The sequence below is a fragment of the Corvus hawaiiensis genome, chromosome 30 (genome assembly GCF_020740725.1).
Source record: "Corvus hawaiiensis isolate bCorHaw1 chromosome 30, bCorHaw1.pri.cur, whole genome shotgun sequence".
Taxonomy (NCBI): Eukaryota; Metazoa; Chordata; class Aves; order Passeriformes; family Corvidae; genus Corvus; species Corvus hawaiiensis.
This window is the reverse complement of record NC_063242.1, coordinates 17,281,454-17,306,379: the sequence shown is the minus strand read 5'-3', so window position 1 is coordinate 17,306,379 and position 24,926 is coordinate 17,281,454. Positions and strand designations below refer to the sequence as shown.

Genomic DNA, 24,926 nt, shown 5'->3' with positions numbered 1-24,926 from the left:
TAGAATTGCCAACTGTTTTAAAAGTATAATTTTACATAGAATGTGGTCAGTCAAGAATTCATGTGCCAATAAACATAAGCACTGCTCCTTTTATTTTCTCTGAGGTAGACAGACAGATACAAACATGTAGGAAGATACACTGCCTTCATAACTATTTTAATTCAAAATCCATTGTTTTGCAAAAAAAAAATCTTTAACAAAACATGCATAATTTCAGAACCGTTTACTTCCATTGACACTCTTTAAAAACAATACATTATAATTCTTTAAAAATAACACAAGAGCTACAATGTAGCAGTTGGGATGTGAGAATACTTTAAAATATCTTTCTTTTCTTGAGGTCTAAAAAAGAACAGGGATGAACTTACACTCTAACATGGCTGGCAGATGAAGAATTGTTTGCACCTGGTTGGTTAATATGATTATTCTTCAAAAACCACAAACCTATAGAACCACACAATGCTTATTCTCTAGGATCATGTTACACATTGACCAAGAAGAAAAACTGCAGAGTAACCAGCCCAGTTATGCCAACTTTTCACCAGTTCACTGGATGGTCAAGTATGATTTTGGGGTGGCTGACCACCAGGGACCACCAAAGAAACCCCTGGGACAGAAGAACACGTGTGCAAAGAGGAGGGCATATATATTAATGATTTGGGGAAATTATTATCATCTATATGTTTATTCAGAAAGGTCAATGAATATGTATGTAAAATACAGTATATAAACAGGAGCTTTCTCTGTAATCAGCATGCACGATATTTCAGAGGAGATACTCCCTCATGCATCCAGCCAAATAAAGAATGCCTGCTTCTTAATGCTTCACTGCTGTTAAGGAGTTTTAGATTTTGGTAACAACATCAGTATTTAAATATGTTCACATCATCAAAATAAGGGACCACCTTGCAGAAAAGGAAGGCAGCATTGAACAGGTATCTTGTCATTTAAAGAATTTTAACTAAAATGCAATTGGTTTTATTCCTGTTACCTTTAGGTGCACCATCAGTAATAAAGTTAAGTTCAAGAGCACCCTGGGAAGGTGTGGAATTTCAGAAGATATAGATATCTAAGACCCAGCTCAGTTTTCATTCTGCAGAAGAGTGAAATAATCAATGTGCTGAAACTTCAAGACCTCATTTCCCCAGCTGGTCCAGCCAGGCTGTAGGTTGCGAGCAAACAACTCCAAGCATTCCACATCTGGCTTGATAAACTCTGCCAGAACTGCTGTGCAAGAGAAAAAAAAAAAAAAGAAGACAACAACAATGACAATGGTACAAATAAGAATAGTAAACAAGTAAAACCTCCCCTGTGATGCTAGCAGATGAAAAAATGAATGTTTCATTAAAAAAGGAAGAGAGAGCAAATTAATTTCAGAGGTTTCATCAAACAGCTGGACTATTTATAGTGAGAAAGTAATTTTAAATAAGTGCCCTTGAGATTCTGAACAATACTGTCAAGGCCTTCAATAGCCTTGATTTATTAGTTTTCATTTAGAGAAAGGGAAGGAGGATTTATTTCAGCCTCTACATAGATGAGTTCTGAATTTTTTACTAATATCAACCAAACACCTCCTAAAGCCTCACTTAGCTCCAGTAACATGGGGGCAACACTTCTAAAAATAAATAAATAAACCCTTTTCTTAATTAAGACCACACTCTTTTCCTCTGTACCTTAAAGGGGTAATGACAACTGTTAAGAGATAAAATAACAAACACCAGTTAAATAAGCATAGCACTAAAAGGGCTATAAAAGGCAGGAACTACTTTTTCCCTCAATATCAACTTGGCAGCTGAAGAGATATTTCTATAACTCTGTTACTATTATTCAGTAACATAAATCTCAATTTTCTTTTACAGTTAGGCATTTTTACTGCCTAAATCTAAATATAAAGATGCCTGTCATTAACATCAACTGTGTCACTGATCATGACTGGTATTCTTGGAGTGACAGAAAAAGATCTTGCATTTTGCTTGAAAAGTATTATTGCAAAGAGTTTATTGTTAAATGTGTTACTTGTCATACAGAGTCATTTAGTCTGCGGCTGGTTCAAGCAATTCCTTAACTAGGTTTCATGAAATAGCTACAAAGTTATTGTGTACGAAAACATGCAGGAAAAAAGCAAAGTTTTAAGGAGCAACACACAGTTCCAACACAGAGAAGGTAGAAAGACTGAAAAACTTATCTATACTAAAAGTTGCATGTTAAGTTTTTGGTTTTGTTGCTGAAGATAAAAGAAGAAAAATTATGGAAACATTCCCCTTTACAAAGGACATCTTGGTCATTTTTAGATCAGATCTGCCAGTGATTTCTCAATCTCTGACACTTAAAAACACAGCTCATAAATCTGACATTTTGCTGCTTCACTCAAGTCTCTTCAGATATGATCACTGCAGAAAGCAAAAACACATCCAGTCAGCATACACCAAAGTATGAGAGGAAATGCTTTTTCTTATTTTTTTGGAGCAATCCAAGTACTGACTTTTTGCATCAAGTTTGCCAGTCACAGACTCCCTGTGTAAGACTCCAGCTGATCAGGTCATGGCTTGCTCCCATTGCAGAAAGATGAGCATCCACTTTACTTTCTAGTGTTAGCCAGCCCCAAATGCATTTCCTACCTACCTGATCACCTTTCCCAAAGCTCCAATATACTAAAAACTTTTCTGTAAATATTTTGTGATGGGTGTTTCCAGGCTTTATTGTATTTTGGCATGTCATAAAAATCTGTTCTTCTTCTTCCAATCTTTAACAAATGTTACATGAATGTCTCAGATGGGTTATCATCAAGGCAGCTTTTAATCTAAAAAATACTGCTACCAGAAGGAATCTTATTCCAAAAGCCTGATTCTTTTAGAGGCAAGATAAAATGTTTAAGCAAACCTAGCATTTGCAGAGAAGAGTCTGGGAAGTTTAGAGGAAAATGTACATTCTGACAGAAAACTCACACACTGTTTGGTGCCATGGGAGTTCATCTAATTAGACACCACTTATGAGTAGCTGCTTAATACCATTTTGCAAACCCATCACAATAAAAAAAGTGGTAAAATGTATTGTTCTTTTTCCAGCTCCATTAAGATAAGGATTTCTTGTGCATAATTTGCTGCCGATTTGATCAGAGGGCTGAAGCACCCCTCTTAGGAGGACAAGCTGAGGGTTGGGTTGTTCATCTTGGAGAAGAGAAGGCTCCAGGGAGACCTTATTGTAGCCTTTCAATGCTTAAATGGGGCCTATAAGAAAGAAGGGAACAAACTTATTTTAGCAGGGCCTGCAGCTATAGGACAAGGGATAAAGGTTTTAAACTAAAATAGGATCAATTCAGACTAGATATAAGGAAACAATTGTTTACAATGAGGGTGCTGAACACTGAACACATTGCCCAGACAGGTGGTAGACCTTAAAATGCATAGGTTAAAAATATCATCATAGCACTAGGTTCAGTAATCCAAAGCAGTTTTAACAGGCACCAAAAACTTTCATGCCTAAAAGAACAGATTTGAAAAGCACACTTCAGTGATTCAACCAACCTCAAAGACTGGTTCACTAGAAAGCAAAAAAAGGGGTAGCCAAGAAACGGATCAATTCAGCAGAACCAGGAAACGTGCCAGTCCTTCTATCAATTTGGTTATAGAATTTAAAAAGGAAGTCCCAGGAATCTCCCCCTCTCCTTCTGCCAGAGGGACCATCTTTTTAAACCTAGAGGGCTTTTTTTAAAAAAAGAGACATATTAGATATAATTCAAGATCACATTATATATGTGATTCTTCATTGCTAGGTTGTAGGCATTTACATAATCACATCAGGCAGTAACTTGCACTGCAACAAAAATTACCATATCAAGAGAACTGAATTTTTGGCTTAAAATCTCATTACATTGGTTTCCTGAAAATAGGAAAAATCAGTGTTCAAGTTACAAATTATGGGTTCTTTGTTAGACTCTTACATCCCCAGTAGGCTATCTTAACACACATGGATCTGATTTGCAGGCCTCAAGCAAACCCTTGTGGTTTTTTCCTCTGAAAACAGCTTAGAGGAGTTACATCAGTAGAAAAATAAAATACTGAGTTTTTCTACCACAGGAATAGATTGCAAAACAAAACCCAGCACACAATTACTTCTATCCACTGACAGATACCACAGAGAGGAAACAGGTTAAATAGATGATAAACAGCCTGTTCTTTATCACTTGCAGGTGTCACAAACACTATGATAGCAACTCAGGTACTTATATTTGAGCACCTAATGCTCCAGGACACATGAAGCCAGCACAAAGCCAGCTGGCAGACATAACACTTCCAGAAAACCCATTTCATTCCGAAGCACGATCCAGTGGTCAAGCAGGAGACTTGCCATACTTGAGTACTCTTAATCCCAAACATGTACTGAAGATGCATGCTCCTAAAAATGTTTAAATGAGCATAAAAAATAATTATCTTTGAAACAAGCAACAGTTTCTCCTTATCTTTTGAACTTCCACTGCCTAAAAAGCAGGTTCTGCATTGACAAATTGGATACATAAAGTGAAAATGACTGTCTGCTTTTTCACTGCCTGATCGGTGAGCCATGCAAAGCACAAAGCACACAGTTACTTCAGTTTAAAATAACCCTTCAAAAGAGTTTGCAATGTAGAGGTCCTTGTTGCCCAATTTGTCTAAACCCTGAAAAGAGTAGGACCAGAAAACGACCTGCAATCCAGCTCAAAGATGGCTTTACAGCACTGCATCTTTCCCGAGCTTGAAGTTCAACCTAGATGCTGATGTACCTATCAATTAGTCTTACAGTAAGGGCTCACAAGGCACATAAGGAAACAAAAGACATTTCCTTTTTTAGTTCCAAGAAAACCTTTCATAACATGGCCTAAACAAGTCATCATTGCTACAGGAGGAGGGAGTTCCCATGACTTCTCATTGCAGTGTTCTGCTGGAGATATGCAAATTGGTTAGAACATAGCCAAGAATTAATTCCAGTGCTTTTAGGCAAACTCCTACACAACAGTATTATTTTCTAACAATAAATGCATATACTTAAAAACTGGAAGAGCAATGGCTATAACAAGAACAATCTATAATACAGGAAAAGGAGAAAAGGTGATGTGAAGTTTTGTAGAACTTCAAACATCTCCGTAACAGAACATCTTTTGTGTTCCCTAAGACCAACATTGAATTGAATTATGAAGAAAACCTGCTGTTTGTTTGAATCAAAACTTGGAGTAATAAAATTTGATTTTAACACATTTGCATAAAGCAGCTTAAGTACATTTACAATGACATATTAGAGCTCTAAGCACCGAACACAGCACATGCATCACCAAAAACCCCTACAGTTGCAATTTCATGGTTAAATGCACCGTAGGAACAAAAACATCTCTTTTTGATGGCTTACTTTAATTTACATCTTTCTCTTCCCCCAGAGACATAAACTGTTATAATCGGTCATTAAGCGGCTACATATGTACCAACATACAACCTTTATTGTTATAATAAGAAACAAAGTGCCAGACAGCATCAGTAAATATTAATATTTTTGGCTTTGTTACTACTTAAACAAAGCATAAAGAATGTGTGTGACTCATCAATTGTCCTTCTCCCCTCCCTTGCCAAATCTCTGCTTCTGTTCAAATTTCTTCTGAACCCCTCCAGGATGTAACTCAGCTGCTCTCTACTGGCTGCTTGAGATTATTGCCTGGTCGTGAAAGCAACACCTTGTACAGCACAGAAGTCAAAGCATCAGCAATCAGCTTTTACCTTGTGGTCTACCTTTTCATTACATAACCATATTCTGCCCAGATCTGCCAAAAAACTGTAGGGTAGACATGGATTTCCACAAAAACCTTTTAAATCATTGATGTTGCTCCACAGCAAGTTCATTTTTTCAAAGACAAACATAAATGCTGCACAATGGTATCAAATCCCATCACACAAGTGAAGACTCAAGAAATACACACAAGAAATTAGCAAGGACAATTTCTTTCCAAGTCCACTTGGGGTTATAATTTATAAAGCATTCTCCAATATGGTTTCTAGATTCTGCCCTACAAAAGAATTGCTCCCAGGACCATCGTTGCACTAGAATTTTCTATAATAAGGGTGCTGTGTTGCACCCTTGGCTACCTCAAAGTTTCCTGTTTGTGTCCAAGTTTGCTGCTAAGTATCAGCTTGCTAAAGAGGCCCTAGGTGACTGCCTCATAAATTACCACCCCACTGTTCATTAGCTTAAATCAACCCATATACCTTGTGCTGTAGCCCTAATTCATAAAGATGTGGCTTCAGGATGGCAAGAAAATTCTCGTAGAATTGCCTTTCTTTTTCTTCTATTTTTAGGTAACCAAAGTATGTCCCTTCCAGTAGTTTTTTAACAGGAGGGTGCGTGTGTATATATATATATACACATATATGTAAATTTAATAAATACAAGCTCCCGAACACAAATTTTAGAGCATCCCTGAATGCACAATAATTGTTCAGATAGAAGTTGTTCTACCCCTTGGGAAGAGAAAACGAAAAGCATACCAATGAAGCAAAGTGTGACATCTCTCCTCTCCAAGAGCATTAAATATTTCTTCTACCTGCTTTTCTGGATGTGATTACAAAACACCTGCAATATTTGCAGGCCCATCGTGAGCTTCCCCCCATGAGGAGGATGAAATCGTTTTTGTGAGAGGTATTAAATATATTTCTTACCATGGCTTTGTAATGTTCTAAGGTGCTATAATGATGAAAGAAGTATCACTTCCTATTGAGGAAATTAGTCAAAGTGCTCCAGAACAATTCTTTGGATTAACTCTAAAAAGCTGAATTTATATCCACACTAGCTGGCTGGCTGGAATTAATGCATCAATTTCAGTGAGTGGAATACAACTCCACAGAAACAAGCAGGGCATGCCTTATTTGTTGCCTCTTATTAGCAGTCTTAAAATAATTAAGTTTTTGGATTTAAAGGTATAATTGTACTGCAGGCATATAATCAATTCATGGACATATGTAAACATTTATTTCAGGATGACATAATAAAGAAAGAGATTTTTGCTTTCCTCTTTTATGTATTCCCAAAGTTCTCTCCATCACAAGGTACTTTACGTCATTTGTTATCACTTCATATGTGAAGTATCTGTAAAACTGTTTGTGCAGTATTTAAAAGATAAATTTTGAAAAAGGCGAGATTTTTTCCACATATCTACTCAAAATTTACACACAGTAATACTTGAAGTTCTAGTTTTCATGTTCATTCGTAGAGGCCAAGACTGCGTGCTTCAGAAAGCTTTTAGAAATGCTGAGGAACCCTAAGTTCTGTTGAGTAAAATTGCTTGGCAAATGGGAAGTGAAGGCATTTCTAGGTATGTCCCAGAATGAGATGTTCAAGTCCACTGCACTACAGAAACATTAGGCAAAAAAACCAAAACGTACCAGCAAGAGGAGGTTTATGTGAATGCAGACTGCAGGGTATGCTGACAATTAACTGATGCTCTGGAATTGGAAGAACACCTTCTGATTTCCTGTCATACAAATCAGAAAATAAACATGAGAATGAATGCTACCCAATGTGATGGTGCAGCTCTTGCAGAGCTACTTCAGATGGGAGATAACACAGAATATTCATTCACAAACTTCAGGGAAGTCCAAGGGATGTTAAATGTTGCTCAGACATTATATATAAAATGAGAGTTTATGAAATCATTGAGGCTTTAGGCAAAACATGGTGAACAATAGCCATACAAAGCCACTAAGAATAAACAATGCAGTTCTGTATATTTTCATGTGTGGAACAACAGCAGCATCCCAAAAATGGCATCAGCCTGCGCCAAGGACTCATGGTCCAAGAGTACCTGTCAGCAAAGGAAGCCCTGTCCACGAGGCTTTTGTCCAAGCCAGTTCCTCAACATAGCAGATGTAAGGAACAGACAGGGGGTTCCACTCTTAAATCTCACTAAGGCACTCTCTTATTCCAAAGCTAGTAAGACTATATTTTGTGGATACAGAAATGCTGCTAGCAAGGATTTTCTTGCTATTTTCTGGGCCCGTGGGAGACTTTTCTCTCTCACAGAAGAGGTAGTGGAGTTATGTAAACAATGAAACACCTGCAGCCTTGAAAAGTCTTGTTTATGGTATAGGAGAAAAATATTTTGACAATGGATGTTTTAGGATTTTAGCCAATCACCCCAAGGGGTGGCTGATCCTCGTCCAATTAGACTATGAAGAAAAAAGTCTATAAAAGAGTTCGTAAAATAATTAAATAAATCAATCTTGCTGCACAATTCCTGCCTGCTGAATCTTCTCTCCTCTCCTCCTTACAGCTGCGGGACACGGTAATATACCCTAGGGCATTTTTTAATAATCTTTAGGTCCGCAATCAGCCAAGAGATTTTGGGACATTATATTGCATTATGAGTAAGTGATACATACAAAGGGAATCTTAGCAGTGGCAAGAAAGACATTTATCATAAATATTCTGACATACCTTAAGGCTTCCTTTACATCTCCTTGAACTCTCCCCAGTACAAGAACTTCATATGGTTTTTTGTGCAAAGAATCCAAAGGCAACACAAATTCTCCAGCTCTAGTAATCTGACACAAAAGAGTTAAAAATACACAGTAGAAGATTTTAACATCCCATATTTTTCCCAGACCTTTTCTTTTATAAAATGGAGGAGACTGATGATATCATAGCTTTCAAAAACAGAAGCACATGGTAGTAAATAGACAAATTAGAAGAGTAGAAGGTGTCATAGTGCAAGTCTGCTCAGTCTCCAAGAAAACAACAAAACAAATTGAGAACTTACTTTTACCCAGTGCCACTCAGCAAGCGTTTTCACTGACCAATGAGGATAAAGTTCATCCTTAACAAAACGTAAGTGCTTCTGTCTATTAGTCACCCACGTGACTACAAGACAATTTGGAGCAGCTAGTGCTGGTACAGGAATCTGCTTGATTTGCCATGAAGACAAGTGGCTGTACCTATGCCAATATAGTGAGAAAGCAAATTAGCATATACCAACTATAAAAATTGCAAAGCAACACAAATGGATAAAGAAATTACACAGACCAGTCACTTCAAGAATTATCTCCTGACAACCTAAGTCATAAAAATAGTTCAAGACTGACACCCAGTGGACAAATCTGATGGATTTTATATAAAATCATTAGAGTATGTACTTAAGTTTTACTGAGCAGAACCTTTAACTATGTATTTCCACTATCCCTCGAAATAAAGCATTATAAGTTGTGACTCTGAAGAAGTTTAGAGGCTCATGTTTCATTTAAGAACTATCATATGTAATTCAATATTCTCATCTTTGTGCCAGAACAAAGCTATTTAGTGACCAGTAGCTTCTTAGGCAATGTAATACTATCCACTTCTCATAATAAACTCTCTACAGAATGACAATGACAAGTGAGTCACTTGCAAGAACAACACTACTTTGAATGACAAGTTAAGAGGTCATAAAAGATAATAATTCCTCCATTTATTTTCAGAAGTTGTTCATTTTTTTAAATTATCAGCCATGGTAGAATTTCTCTCGTTATTCAAGACCATTCTGCACTTTTCTGAGGTAACTGAATGCTACACTGGTGAATCCAGGATGCTTTCCAGATCCTGTTCTACAATTTTTTTTCATGATGCAATTCTATGCTATTAATAAACAGTAGCTCGTGAAACCTACACTTTGCAGCACCAAATATATTGGCACAGGGCCTAATGAAAATCCGCAGCCACCACGTGGGTACCCAGGATCCTACACAATACTACAGTGAGAAACAGTAAACAAGGATAAAATCCAAAATACCTCCTGGACTAGACTGTCCAGAGGAAAAAAGATTCACCCAGATGAGAAATGCTACACAACAATTAGCCGCCAACAAGATAATTAGGAGCAGTGATAGCTCCTCCACTTTTTCCCTTTATTTTATAAGGGAGAGAGGATCTTGGTGGCTAATTTATGCTTGTAACTACAATTCTTCTCTGAGTACCATATATACTCAAGAAACACATTTGAATGAATTCAACTCAAGAGTTTCTAGAGGTTTCTGGAGAGCTTTCAAAGGAAAGCCTACTAATCAGTCTCTGCATCTTCAAACTATGTCTTCATAACAAGCTTCAAAAACTGCAGTGAACTTTATTTTCAAAAGTTGTAAAGCCGTATTTCCTGTCTACCGTTCTTTCACATGGATACAATTCTGTGGTAATCAAGAGGACTCCACTGGCATAAACATGATGGTACTCAGCAGTGAAGGAAGCCCATAAAAATATAAGTTAATGACTTCATAAACTACAGCACTCAAGAGTTCCTATTGCACTAGAAGATTTTACTGTGGCATTATCACGTTCTTCTAAACATTAGACTGAAGCTTAAGCTACAGATCAAATGAAATAAAAACCCACTCAAAGTTCTGAGCAAGATTTCAGTCCTGGAAATACTTACACATTTATCTAGCTTTATGCCTACTGAAGTAACCCTATTAATTACAAACTAGTATCTGCATGATCTGGGCCCTACAAAACAGCTGAATCCATACTTTCTTTGTAAGTCTCAAGGACTAACATTCTCTCACCAGCTAGCTAATTTAAGATCTACTCTTGCAAATATTTTGTATGCCAAGTATTCAAGACATTTCAGTGAAATACCTAAGACATTCCATAGACTTGAAGGTAAGAATGTGTCAAAATACTTAAAAGTTTAACCTACAGTCTCACAGTTATATTGGTCTTGGATTGCATCAATATATTAAAATGTTAATTGCCCCTTGTAAGCTATAATGACAAAATTTGTTTGATTTTACTGTAAAACATACCTGTTACTCCTTTTAACAGACTTGTTCTCCCATGGTGGATCGATCACAATTACATCATATTTCTTCTTGTCTGGCAAGTGAAATTTAAAAAAAAAAAAAAGAAAAACCAGTAAATTAGCTTTAAAAATATCTATGAGATAAAACAGATATACAGCAAAACTGCAAATTTCTTCAGTTCTTTCCAATAAGAAGTTAAAAGACTGTTTGACATGTTTGTTTTAATTCAGATAATCATATCCAGAAAATTCAGATATTTTTAGGTCAATTACCTAAGGAAAGGACTTTTATGTGATCTGTGTCAGATCCCTCCAAGAAATTTTGACTATCTTTAGGACTTTCAGGAAAAAAAGGATAGCAGAGCGCGAGTTTTAAAAAATAAAAATTTCTCCAAGTTTCCCAACAGAAGCTACATAATGAGGTACCCAGCTGAGTGAAAAGCTGCAGCCTTGAATGCAAGATTCCTGTCCTCCTTGATTTTTCATCAGGTGAACAGGGAAATGCAGAGCTTCAAGCCAGCCCTAGAAAAATGGTTTTGCACTACTAGAGGTAAAGAGAGACAGACAACTAGCAGCTGAAAAGTCAAGTCATGCTTGCTACTTGTGGCCTTGCTAAAGTGGTGCTCCCCTCCAGCTGGGTGCAACAGCCTCTCAAACTGGTACCTTTCCTGGCAGATACTGGGCTTTGTTCCACAACCAGTTTATTCCAATCTAAAAAGACCCTGAACAAGATGAGTCTGTAAGTGAACATTTGGTTTAGGGTGCATTATCTCATCCCTCTCCCATGGTCTAATCTAGATAAAAATCAAGACAGCAGGACCACCACTTCAGCAGCAACCTGTGCTAAAGCCTGCTCCTGTGGGATAGGGACCCAGCAGCACAGCTAGTCCCAGTTTAACGTGTTTATGTGACTTCTATGCTGACAGTGGCTCAGAACACGCCCACAAACTCTTGTACTTTGGCTGAGGTTTTTAAAGGAGCCTCCTGGAGACAAATAATCCCCTCATGACATGATCTCCTAACCATTCAAGATTCCTTTGAAAGTCCTTACCTATTTGCACGAAGTTAGAACTATCACTTTGAAAGCCTCCAGCAGCATTTGCTATCAGTGAAATGCTGTATGTTAAAACCTGTTCATTGAGGCATCTTGACATTAACTGCCCTTGTTGGGCAGGAGAAAAGGGGTAAATTCTAAAACCTAAGGATACTTACAGTTCAGCAGGGGCTGCAAACATGAAATATCGGATAAGAGGAAACTGCTTTTTGGTGGTACCAAGTATTTCTGCCCCATTAACACAATTATCTTTGCACAGTTTGAGCTGTTTTTCATAACACATGAGAGCAGGTCCTGCTCTGGATGGCAGGTTTCATCCTCTAGCACATGTACAGCTTGATGGTCACTTTCATTCACAGCTGGAAACTGTTTTGCCATTTCACATAATTCAGCCAATCCACAGACAATGTGTTGAGGAACATTATTCTTCCTGCAATTGAGTTTTGTGGTAGTGTGATGAAGAAAACCACTTTTGAGTCCTTCTTGGACTAAATGCAAAGTGCCTTCCCAAATGAGCTTCCTGACCTGTGTGGTCACAAAAAAACAAAGGAAAAAAGATCTTTCAAGTATCTACTTGACCAGGGAATGCAACTGAAATCAAAACATTTTCAATCTGCAGGCAGGGAAAAGGATCCTTGCCAGTTACTGAGATCATTGGCTCAAAGCTAAAAGGCATGATAAGAAGGTGTGTATCTTGGTCTAATAGCCAGCTGGCAACCAAGTACCACACAGCCATTCTTTCACACCCCATGCCTCCCAGTCCCTGGTGGGGAGAAGAATCTAAGGAAAAAAGCAAACCTCATGGGCTGAGATAAGAACAGTTTAAAAATTGAAACAAAATGAATTATTACCATAATTTTTATTATTAGAATAGGAGAAGAGAGAGAAGTACCACCCAAGAGAAACAACTGACACACAATACGATCACTGATGTCCAGCCCATCCCTTAGTAGCAAATCCATGGCTCCTCACCACCTCCCGTCGTTTATATAGTGAGCATGGAATAGCCCTTTGGCCAGTTCGGGTCACCCATTCTGGCCACGTTCCCTCCCAGCTTCCTTTGTGCACCTGCTCACTGGCAGAGTGGCAAACTGAAAACTCCTTGACTTAGGGCAAGCACTACTTAACACACTGATGTTTCAGTTGTTGCTGTGAATGTTATCCTCCTACTAAATCCAAAATGAGAATCTTTGATGTTTTCTGAGCTACCCTGACCAGACTGGGAGAGACAAACCAGCTGCAGCTGGGTGCAGACATTTGGGCAACGTGTCTACCTTTAGCTTTTAATATGTTGACTCTGAGGCTTTTTTAAAAAATTGGGTTTATTTTTTATTTAAGCATTTCCACTCGATCATAGATTTCTACGTTAGCTGTCCAGCTCCCAAGCAGAAAACTAACTCTATCCAAGCCAAAACCAGGACACCCCACTAACTTCTGTTGTTGGTTTTTGGCAAAGTTACAATAATTAGAAGGCTGGAGAAAGAAAGAGTAAGAAAGTACTCAATAAAACATTTCGGACAACAGAGGTGGAATTGTTTCAACCAAATACAAATTTCAAAGCAATTATCTGAAGTTTAAAATTCTAATCTAATTTCAAATTACTATGCCCATGAACATATTTTTATTTGAGATGTATACTGGGATCTAAAAATCAGTCATTTTCCACATTTCAATTCACTTCATAAAACAACAGTTTATGCATTTTACAGTAAAACAGAAGTACAATCAATAAATTAAAGTATCAGAATTTTATTTTTCCAACTTTTCTAAGTGGCAAACCTCTCAAATAGCCTGTTAGTCCAGGATGACAAGATTCTTGGATCTATATACACTGTCATTCACTTCAGCACCTTCCCTTCACAAAATTTAGTGACCCATTTTATTTCCAAATCGTGAAGCTTTTAGAAGTTCTGATTGTCAGTGAGGTGGGTTTGTCCATTTAGAATAACAATATAGTCAGTTACAGTGGCTTTAATAAAGGTTTCAAATACATATTATGGTTTCAAAAGCTTCTGATTATGAAATCTTCAAGATTACAAGACGGTTTTTCAAAATACTCTTTATTACAATTGCCAGATTAGTGGCAGGGGAAGAAAAAAATTGTTTTAATAATTTAGTAGTGCCACCTCTAGATATCAGAGAGTACAGAGTCATACATTTTTAGTACCTAGGTTTGTGATAAGAGTTCATACTGCTTCTAAAGATATGATTATTAATTCTGTAGAAATTATACCTTCTTACATGCATGTGTTAACTCACAGGTGGACAAAGTCTCTTGACTATCAAGCAATCGAAGCAGTAGTTTAACAAATGGCTGCTGAAGGAATTTAGCATATTTTGTATTGTTGCCTATGTTGACGCTGACAGAAATTCATAAATGGATTCACTTGCAGAAACAAAATTGGGGTTTTTTTGACAATGAGTCTACAGATAGGAGTAAGTGTCAAAATACTCTGGGTTGACTTGCAGAGCCATAACCTTTAGCAACACAAATACAGTAAAAACCCAATACTTTCTAATCTGTGAATGACATAACAGGCTAACTGGGGTCACAGATTTTTCCAAACTCTGTCTTTTCCACATATTCACCAAAAATCATTTGAAGTTACACAAGCCTCTGAGACATCAAACTTCTCTTCAATTCTTTCCTTATTTCTACTGTTGAATGATTTTATTTTGGCTTAAACATTTTCACACTCATATTGATGCTGAGCTTCCAAAATTCTCTGCTTTAAGGTGATTCTGCATACATATAGCTGTTGGGGTTTTAGTTTAGTCTTAGGTTTTCCTGTTAAAGGAATTTTCTCCCATATGCATGTTGCTAGGGGACAAATAGCTGTACTTAAGAAAGACAAAAAGGGGAGTGGGGCGGGCCTGGCTACTCTTTTGTCTACACCTGGGTGTGGGGACAGTTCGCTCTGAGCGTCCGGAGAGAGAAGCTGCAGAGAAAGGAGCTGCTGCTGCTTTCTTTTTGGCCGTTCTTTCTTCCTGCTGGAAGCAACGCCGGGACCCCAAAAGCCGCTTTCCCTGCCCTGCTGGAGACCGAGCTGTGGCTGTCCTGCTCCGCTGCTGCTTCGAGCTTTCGCTACGCTGTAGCCCTGCTCGCCCTGCCTGCCTGGGCCTCCGTGGTTTTTTCCCATCTGGATACATCTCGCCTGCCACCCGGGATTTGCGTTCGTCCCTGCCATTCCAGCCTGCTGTTCCTGAGAGCCCGGGATCAGCTGCCCAGGGGTTTGTGAAGCCTTTGTTCCATCCCTTCCCGGGATCCCAGGGCACCAGAGCCGCGGGTTTCCCGAGCTCGCTCCGGAGCGCCCCCTGCAGCCGCGGGGGAACCATCGCACCTGCCCTGCTCACCGGGAGCCGCCAGCGCCCCTGCCGGCTGCGAGCGGAACTGCACCCGAGGGGAAAGGGCCTGACAGCCGAGAAGGCTGGCACTGGGTTTGTGATTGCTGTTACTGCCAGAGTTGTTGTTGTTTTGTTTGACTGGTTATATACATATATATATATATATAGTAAAGAACTGTTATTCCTATTTCCCACATCCTTGCCTAAAGGCCCTTGATTTCAAAATATAATAACTTGGAGGGAAAAGGGGTTATATCTGCCACTTCAAGGGGGGCCTCTGCCTTCCTTAGCAGACACCTGTCTTTCAAAACCGAGACAGATCTTGGCGCCCAGCGTGGGGCCTGAGGGCATTAAGAGATAGAGGTGAAAAAGGAATAACAGTTCCTCGATAACTTTATTTTGTGTGCTGGATATTGGAACCTTGTTAGGCAGCACTATGTGGTCTAGTTTACCCTGGTTTGGGTGGCATGTAGCCGTGGCTATATTCTTCCCCTTTGCAGCTCCTTACTTGAATATGGGTCCTCTGACTAAGGCTACTATTGCTGTTATCCAGCTTGCGTTATGGGTCGAGAAGGTGAGGAATTCATGGGTTTTTAACTTCCTCCGGAATGTGGGCACATGGATAAACAGCTATCACACACTGAGCACATGTTTTTGGGGTTATGTTAACAATGGTACCTTCTGTGAGGAAATGACACCAGGGGAAGTTTTCTCCCAACCCCTCAACCAGTTCTTTGGGCCCACCCCATCAATTTTCGAAGGGTTTAAATTCCCTCTGAATACTAACCATCTGCTGCTGATAGGCCTACTCTATTTAGCATTCAAGGATAAGTTGAGATTGGCTTGGATATCTACCCGGACACCAGCCCCAGAGACTAGAGATCCTGCCCCAGAACCTGACATGGCCCCAGAGAGTAGAGTTCCTACCCCAGAGCCTGATCCTGCCCCAGAGCCTGACACGGCCCCAGACACTAGAGATCTTACCCCAGAGCCAGAGCCTGCCACAGCCCCAGACACTAGAGATCCCGCCCCACAGACTGATACTGCCCAACAGTCCACCTCAGAAATGGACTACCCAAACTGGGTGGGGGTACTGGCAAAAGGGATGCAGGAGATGTGCCAAGAGATGGGTCAGGTGCGCCAGGGGATATGCCAGGAGATGGGTCAGGTGCGCCAGGAGATATGCCAGGAGATGGGCCAGGTGCGCAAGGAGATGTGCCAGGAGATGGGCCAGGTGCGCCAGGAGATATGCCAATTGCTAAGGGAATACACCTCCTCAGCTAGTGAAAAACCCTCTCCCTGCCCCAAAGAGGGTGAGTCCGATGGTGCAGCAGTGGAACCCACGGATGTTACAACCGTCCAGGCTTCAGCTGAACCACAAGGACAACCACAGCCAGCAGCAGTCGCCCCTGTGCAAAGGAGGAAGTATAAGACCAAATCAGTACGACCAGTTAATGATGATGGGCAACCAGGGCCCTCACAACCAGCAGGAGAGCCAGAGCCAGAAGTCATCACTGAGTCCCTGTCGCACGACAGTCTCCGTGCTATGCGAAACGACATTGTGCGAAGGGGGCGTGAGCCTTATACCACCTGGCTGCTTCGGGTTTGGGACCTTATGGGCACAAGTGTGCAACTGGATAGTGGTGAGGCAAGGTATCTGGGATCGTTGACCCAGGACCCAGGTGTGGACCAGATATTTGTGAGGGAGCCAGGGCCTCTCTCTCTCTGGGAGCGGCTCTTAATGAGTGTGAGAGAAAGGTTCATTCACAAAGAAAGAATGCAGGAGTATCATCATAGAATGCAGTGGAAGACACTCGAGCAAGGGATCCAACAGCTAAGAGAGGTGGCAATATTAGAGGTACTCTTTGGGAAGGATGGACAGCATGATAATGACCCCGATAAGGTCAGGTGCACAGGACAGATGATGTGGAACCTGGCAAGGCTAGGGCCATCGCAATACACCACCTTCATTGCAACGATTGATGCTGACAATACCCGAGAAACAGTGGGCTCTGTTGCCAACAGGCTCAGGCATTATGACAGCATGATCAATGGCCCGCTGAAAGCTCATGTCTCTGCTGTGGTCCAGGACCTCAAAGAGGACATGAAGGAGATGAGGAAGGAAATGAGAGAGGAGATGAGGGAGGAGATGAGGGAGGAGATGAGGAGGGTCAGTGTGGCACCAGTGCGAGTCACAGGCCCCCAAGTCAGAGCCCGTCGTCCCCCTGCTAGAGAGAGAGGGTACACCCCACGAGCTGAGCTGTGGTTTTTCCTGTGTGAGCATGGAGAAGACATGAGAAGGTGGGATGGGAAACCCACCTCTGCCCTGGCAGCACGGGTGCGTGAACTCAAGGAGGGAGGCACTAACCGAGGGGGTTCCGCTAAGGTGAAGGTAGCCTCAGCCTCCCGTGACCGAGCTGCCAGGTATTACAGAAGGGAGGATGATATGTCGGATCCCCTTGAAGGTACCTCGAGCATGTACGCCCAGGGAAAGAATGATAACCAGGGCTAGAGGGGCCCTGCCTCTAGCCAGGAAGAGGCACGGGAGAACCGAGTTTTCTGGACAGTGTGGATCCGATGGCCTGGCACATCAGAGCCACAAAAATATGATGCATTGGTTGATACTGGGGCACAGTGTACTTTAATGCCATCGGGACATGTGGGGGCAGAACCTGTATCCATCGCTGGGGTGACCGGGGGATCACAGCAGTTGACCCTTTTGGAAGCTGAGGTGAGCCTGACTGGGAAGGAGTGGCAAAAGCATCCGATTGTGACCGGCCCAGAGGCCCCGTGTATTCTGGGCATAGACTTCCTCCGGAATGGCTACTACAAAGACCCAAAAGGACTCAGGTGGGCATTTGGGATTGCTGCTGTGGAGGCAGAGGGCATTAGGCAATTGAACACCCTGCCTGGACTATCTGAGAATCTTTCTGCAGTTGGGCTCCTGAAAGTGGAAGAGCAACAAGTGCCAATTGCCACCTCGACAGTGCACCGCCGGCAGTATCGGACAAATCGAGATGCTGTGATCCCCATCCACAAGATGATCCGCGAGCTGGAGAGTCAAGGGGTGGTCAACAAGACCCACTCACCCTTCAACAGCCCCATCTGGCCTGTGCGCAAGTCTGACGGGGAATGGAGATTGACTGTGGACTATCGTGCCCTGAATGAAGTGACTCCACCGTTGAGCGCTGCCGTGCCAGACATGTTGGAGCTCCAGTACGAGCTGGAGTCCAAAGCAGCAAAGTGGTACGCCACTATTGACATTGCCAATGCATTCTTCTCCATTCCTCTGGCAGCAGAGTGCAGGCCTCAGTTTGCCTTCACCTGGAGGGGCGTGCAGTACACCTGGAACCGACTGCCCCAGGGGTGGAAGCACAGTCCCACCATCTGTCATGGACTGATCCAGACTGCACTAGAAAAGAGTGAGGCTCCAGAACATCTGCAGTACATTGATGACATCATTGTGTGGGGGAACACTGCAACCGAAGTGTTTGAGAAAGGAGAGAGAATAATTCAAATTCTCCTGCAAGCTGGTTTTGCCATCAAGAAGAGCAAGGTCAAGGGACCTGCCCGAGAGATCCAGTTCCTGGGAGTAAAGTGGCAAGATGGACGACGTCAGATTCCCACTGAGGTCATCAATAAGATCACAGCAATGTCTCCGCCGACCAACAAGAAGGAAACACAAGCTTTCCTAGGTGCTATAGGTTTCTGGAGGATGCACATTCCCGAGTACAGCCAGATCGTGAGTCCTCTCTACCTGGTTACCCGCAAGAAGAATGATTTCCACTGGGGCCCTGAACAGCAGCAAGCCTTCGCCCAGATCAAACAGGAAATTGCTCACGCCGTAGCCCTTGGCCCAGTCAGGACAGGACCAGAGGTGAAGAACGTGCTCTACTCTGCAGCCGGGAACAATGGTCTGTCCTGGAGCCTCTGGCAGAAGGTGCCTGGTGAGACTCGGGGCCGACCACTGGGATTCTGGAGCCGAAGCTACAGAGGGTCTGAAGCCAACTACACTCCCACTGAGAAGGAAATCCTGGCAGCTTATGAAGGAGTCCAGGCTGCCTCAGAAGTAATCGGCACAGAGGCACAACTCCTCCTGGCACCCCGACTACCGGTGCTGGGGTGGATGTTCAAAGGAAAGGTTCCCTCCACACATCACGCCACCGACGCTACTTGGAGCAAATGGATTGCCCTCATCACGCAGCGCGCCCGAATTGGAAACCCAAGTCGCCCTGGGATCTTGGAAATAATTACAAACTGGCCAGAAGGTGAGACTTTTGGGTTATCTTCTGAAGAAGAAGAGGAGCAGGTGACACGTGCCGAAGAAGCCCCACCATATAACGAGCTACCAGAGAGTGAAAGACAATACGCCCTCTTCACTGATGGTTCCTGCCGAATTGTAGGCGCTAGCCGGAAATGGAAAGCCGCTGTATGGAGCCCCACACGACAAGTTGCACAGGCCACTGAAGGAGAAGGTGGATCGAGCCAATTTGCTGAGCTCAAAGCTGTCCAATTAGCTCTGGACATAGCTGAAAGAGAGAAGTGGCCAAAGCTCTACCTCTACACCGATTCATGGATGGTAGCCAATGCTCTGTGGGGTTGGCTGGAAAGGTGGAAGAAGGCAAACTGGCAGCGCAGAGGAAAACCAATCTGGGCTGCTGAAGAGTGGAAAGACATTGCCACTCGGGTAGAGAAGCTATCCGTGAAGGTCCGTCATGTAGATGCTCACATCCCCAAGAGCCGGGCTAATGAAGAACATCGTAACAACAAACAGGTAGATCAGGCTGCGAAAATAGAGGTGTCCCAGATAGACTTGGATTGGCAACATAAAGGAGAACTGTTCCTAGCTCAATGGGCCCATGATGCCTCAGGCCATCAGGGCAGAGATGCCACCTATAAGTGGGCACGAGACCGAGGGGTGGATCTAACCATGGACAGTATCTCCCAGGTTATCCATGACTGTGAGACATGCGCTGCGATCAAGCAGGCCAAGCGGGTGAAGCCTCTGTGGTATGGCGGGCGATGGTCCAAATACAAGTATGGGGAGGCCTGGCAGATTGATTACATCACACTGCCTCAAACCCGCCAAGGCAAGCGCTATGTGCTCACAATGGTAGAAGCCACCACTGGGTGGCTGGAGACCTACCCTGTGCCTCATGCTACTGCCCGGAACACCATCCTGGGCCTGGAAAAGCAAGTCCTTTGGAGGCATGGCACCCCTGAGAGAATCGAGTCTGACAATGGGACTCATTTCAAGAACAGCCTTATAAACACCTGGGCTAGAGAACATGGCATAGAGTGGGTGTACCACATCCCTTACCATGCACCAGCAGCTGGGAAGGTTGAGCGGTGTAATGGACTGCTTAAAACCACCTTGAAGGCACTGGGTGGGGGGACTTTCAAAAACTGGGAGGTGCATTTAGCAAGAGCCACCTGGTTAGTTAACACTCGAGGTTCCACCAGCCGAGCAGGCCCTGCCCAATCCGAACCCCTACAAACAACAGATGGAGATAAGGTTCCAGTGGTGCACATGAGAGGTATGCTTGGAAAAACTGTTTGGGTAAAGTCTGCCTTGAGCAAAGACAAACCCATCCGTGGGGTTGTTTTTGCTCAGGGACCAGGTTGCACCTGGTGGGTGATGCAAAAGGATGGAGAGACCCGATGCTTACCTCAAGAGGACCTTGTTTTAGGGTGAACTACCCATGGCTCTGTACTTGTATCAATATCAGCATGTATATTTGTATATAATTTGGGTAATGCATAGATTTATATGGTTAAAAAAAAAAAAAAAAAGTTAAGTTTCATGTAACATGTTAGTATGGGAAAAATTCGGGGTGGATAATGTTGGGGTTTTAGTTTAGTCTTAGGTTTTCCTGTTAAAGGAATTTTCTCCCATATGCATGTTGCTAGGGGACAAATAGCTGTACTTAAGAAAGACAAAAAGGGGAGTGGGGCGGGCCTGGCTACTCTTTTGTCTACACCTGGGTGTGGGGACAGTTCGCTCTGAGCGTCCGGAGAGAGAAGCTGCAGAGAAAGGAGCTGCTGCTGCTTTCTTTTTGGCCGTTCTTTCTTCCTGCTGGAAGCAACGCCGGGACCCCAAAAGCCGCTTTCCCTGCCCTGCTGGAGACCGAGCTGTGGCTGTCCTGCTCCGCTGCTGCTTCGAGCTTTCGCTACGCTGTAGCCCTGCTCGCCCTGCCTGCCTGGGCCTCCGTGGTTTTTTCCCATCTGGATACATCTCGCCTGCCACCCGGGATTTGCGTTCGTCCCTGCCATTCCAGCCTGCTGTTCCTGAGAGCCCGGGATCAGCTGCCCAGGGGTTTGTGAAGCCTTTGTTCCATCCCTTCCCGGGATCCCAGGGCACCAGAGCCGCGGGTTTCCCGAGCTCGCTCCGGAGCGCCCCCTGCAGCCGCGGGGGAACCATCGCACCTGCCCTGCTCACCGGGAGCCGCCAGCGCCCCTGCCGGCTGCGAGCGGAACTGCACCCGAGGGGAAAGGGCCTGACAGCCGAGAAGGCTGGCACTGGGTTTGTGATTGCTGTTACTGCCAGAGTTGTTGTTGTTTTGTTTGACTGGTTATATACATATATATATATATATAGTAAAGAACTGTTATTCCTATTTCCCACATCCTTGCCTAAAGGCCCTTGATTTCAAAATATAATAACTTGGAGGGAAAAGGGGTTATATCTGCCACTTCAAGGGGGGCCTCTGCCTTCCTTAGCAGACACCTGTCTTTCAAAACCGAGACAATAGCTTATTCACAAAAATAACACAGGACCTCTACAGTGTATCACCAAACTGGATGTGTTTACTACAAGATTGTTGCCATGTAAAAGAAAAAAGTGTAGTCATCTAAATGTAGCTCAAGAGGAGCAGAATTAAGCAAAAGAGCCCAATATGACTTACACCTTTGCTGAAGGAAAGAAAGCAAGTGTAGATCCTAGTTCAGGTTCACATCACTATTTGGGAAAGCAGTAAGAATACATCAAACGTTACCTACAGTTTGTATTTCTGTGATTTACTAATATGCTTCAGTGTAATTCAATTGTATCTTCACCAGTACATCACTGACATAAGCATACAGACTTGAATTCCAAGTCATTCATAATGCTTTAGTATGGCAATATAAAGTGTTAGAGAAAGATTAAATTTTTTTCTCAGTTCCAGAATAAGATATTTTGAAGCACAGTTGGTCACAAAAGCTTTGAATAACTTCAGCACTTCAGTGTCCTGAAAAACTAAAGATGAGCTGATCTTCGGAACAGGTTACGTTGCCAATTTCAAATCAATCACTTCCTAATATTCAACTCATCACAATATAACATTCAGTTATCTATAACAGTCAAAATGACTTCGTGAATGCAGCTTCCAGCTCTTTGTAATGTCTCAGATGCAATTTCACATGTAACTACACAGAAGATCTACTCTGTAAACACTTATTCACCTCAGGACTGGAGAGATTGATCTTCCCTTCCCTTTCCTTCTTTGCACCAGTGGAACAAGCTGCAAGAACAGAACTTGTTTGCAACCATGCCCTCCACTCTGCACATGCCCAAAGTCAGGTATCATGTACTTGCAAAATATACGTTTTTTCCAACTTACCTTTGAATGGTATTCCAAAGCATCCAGTTCACCTTGGTTAAACACACATTTCCTTTTACGTTTCTGCAGAATTACCAAACAAAAACAACAAAAAAATTCCATATCCTTCCATGACAAAATAAAAGGAAAATAACCCCAAACATACCTGAATTACAAATTAACCCTTTTAAAAGCAGAAGAAATTTTCCATCTCTTTTTCTATCACAAGTACAAGTCAAATAGCAAGCAAAAAGATCTGAAAATACCTAAGCTGCTGCAGGCATTCCAAAGGTTCATAGGCTTAAAGCTGTGTTAAGTTATTCATGGCCCTGGGATCTGAAGGTACCTAGTACATGTCATAGTTTGTACTCGTGACTCCTTTGGGCCCATACTAAAAGTTTCAGGTGCCAAGTGCAGTTTACCAATAAAAGAAAAAAATTAACTATGTCTTCATGATTACATTTATTGGTTTAGACCTGCGACTCTTACTTTCTTTTATCCACATGGAACAGTACTGAACAACACTGAAGGTAAATTCATACTGTCCTTCCAAACTCACTAATCTGCACAGTCTCAACAGCTACCAGAGTTTCAGGCTGTGTACCTGACCACAATCAGCGTCAGGACATTTTGGGAGCAATCCACTGCTTATGAGACACAGAAAGCACATTACTGACAAAAGGGACACAAGAAGATCCTCAGAAGTTCCTGCTCTTCTACACTACCTCAAAAGACTCAGGTATGCAAAACAATGTTAGCAGTATATTATTTATCACGGGATTACTGTAATTTACTGTGTTATAGAGAACATACCTTCCTAGCAGTGGCAACAGAATCTCCAGTGTCACTCTTTGCTCCTTCTTGGTATTCCTCTCTGTTGCTGTCAGCCTTTATTTCTGTCAGACTCACCTCAGGGCATCCCGGACACAGCTGCTCCTCAGGAGCTGCAGCTATATGGGGCTTAGAAATATCAAAGAATTCCTCCCGAAACACGTATCTCGTTTTTGCTGGTTTACCTTCTGTTTCTATGGCATCTCCAGGACCATAAGTAGGACTATCACTTGACGAGAGGGTGGGAGCAAAAGTAGAAGTACTGTGACAGCCTTCAGTAGATGTGACAGAAGTATTGCAAGTGACACCACCAGGGTGTGCAAAGGAGTCACAGATCTCATAGCCACACTGGTTGATGAAAGAGAGATGATCCACGAGCCATCCTGCTGTCAGACGATGTACCACGGACATCGTAAGTCCCCTTTTCAAGAAGAAAAATCAACTCTCTGATACTGTAGCTTTCACCAACCATATGCACTTCCTGGAGCAACCTCCTCCTGTGGGAATTTTTGTAAGAATTCACTTTACAGAATTATCACTGTTTCATAAATTAGCACCTACCTTCTGACAGACATTTCCATGCACATGCAGGACACACTGTTGAAACTTCTGACTTCAGCTGGTTTCCCCATTCGGTTCATCCCTATAACATTTCTTTTTCTATAGTAAGCAAATTTTGTATAACTTTTTAATATACTTTTATACAGTACGGACTTGCTCAGGCTCTTTTTAACAAGTCAGAAAACAGCACTACGACACACCGATTATGTCTGTGACTATACGACTAGTACATATGCATATATATATATACACACTGTATATACACCACATATATATGTATATCTACTACGCGTATATTCTAGATATGTTGCACACATGCTATATTAACTCCATATACATACTATACATGTGCACACACAATATATACGCACATATACATACTACTTACACACGCATACACCGTATCTACACACACACACGTATATATACCATATATGCATATAGAGACACGGATGACGATGACGGCGCCCAGGAACAGTAACACAGGCACAGGGGCAGCCGCGGCGCCAGCGCTGCTGAGGCCAGGCGCCGACTCCCACCGCCGCGGGCACACAGTAACAGAGAGCTCGGGATTTTCCCCAGAAAAACTCTCGGCGGCTGCAGAAAAAGCCCGGGGGTCGCCGTGGCACGGCAGCGCCTAGGACACACTCATCCCGAGCGCCGCCAGGCCCTCCCCCGAGCCCTTCCGGGGGTTGGGATCCGCCTCCCCTCGCCTCCCCTCACTTCCCCTCACTTCCCCTCACTTCCCTTCCCCGCCCTGCCTGCCCTGCCCTGC

General features: G+C 42.5%; 1 protein-coding gene across 8 annotated transcripts; it reads right to left on the bottom strand.

Moving 5' to 3' along the window:
* Nucleotides 1-24,859, bottom strand: METTL4 (methyltransferase 4, N6-adenosine). Of its 8 annotated transcripts, none has more exons than XM_048289407.1 (9): nucleotides 24,540-24,859; nucleotides 23,573-24,087; nucleotides 22,781-22,843; nucleotides 11,993-12,359; nucleotides 10,785-10,854; nucleotides 8,774-8,948; nucleotides 8,452-8,558; nucleotides 7,401-7,489; nucleotides 1-1,227 (listed from the first exon to the last, which is right to left on the bottom strand). In XM_048289407.1, the coding sequence occupies exons 2-9, from the start codon at nucleotides 23,999-24,001 to the stop codon at nucleotides 1,082-1,084; spliced, it is 1,446 nt and encodes a 481-aa protein (XP_048145364.1). In that variant the 5' UTR covers nucleotides 24,002-24,087; nucleotides 24,540-24,859; the 3' UTR covers nucleotides 1-1,081. The 8 variants fall into 8 exon arrangements, with proteins under 8 accessions (XP_048145364.1, XP_048145363.1, XP_048145360.1 ...); XM_048289406.1 differs by having other exon boundaries at nucleotides 24,581-24,859; XM_048289403.1 differs by lacking the exon at nucleotides 24,540-24,859 and adding an exon at nucleotides 24,152-24,533 and having other exon boundaries at nucleotides 23,573-24,011.
* Between the last annotated feature and the right edge of the window lie 67 nt (nucleotides 24,860-24,926).

Excerpts from the sequence above, each read along its gene's own strand:
- METTL4 (XM_048289403.1), bottom strand. The coding sequence starts at position 24,231 with ATGAACCGAATGGGGAAACCAGCTGAAGTCAGAAGTTTCAACAGTGTG. Across the intron at positions 22,844-23,572 it reads CTGTTGCCACTGCTAGGAAG|AAACGTAAAAGGAAATGTGT; the intron begins GTATGTTCTCTA and ends GTAATTCTGCAG. Across the intron at positions 10,855-11,992 it reads TTTGCAGCCCCTGCTGAACT|ACAAGAAGAAATATGATGTA; the intron begins GTAAGTATCCTT and ends TTCACTTGCCAG.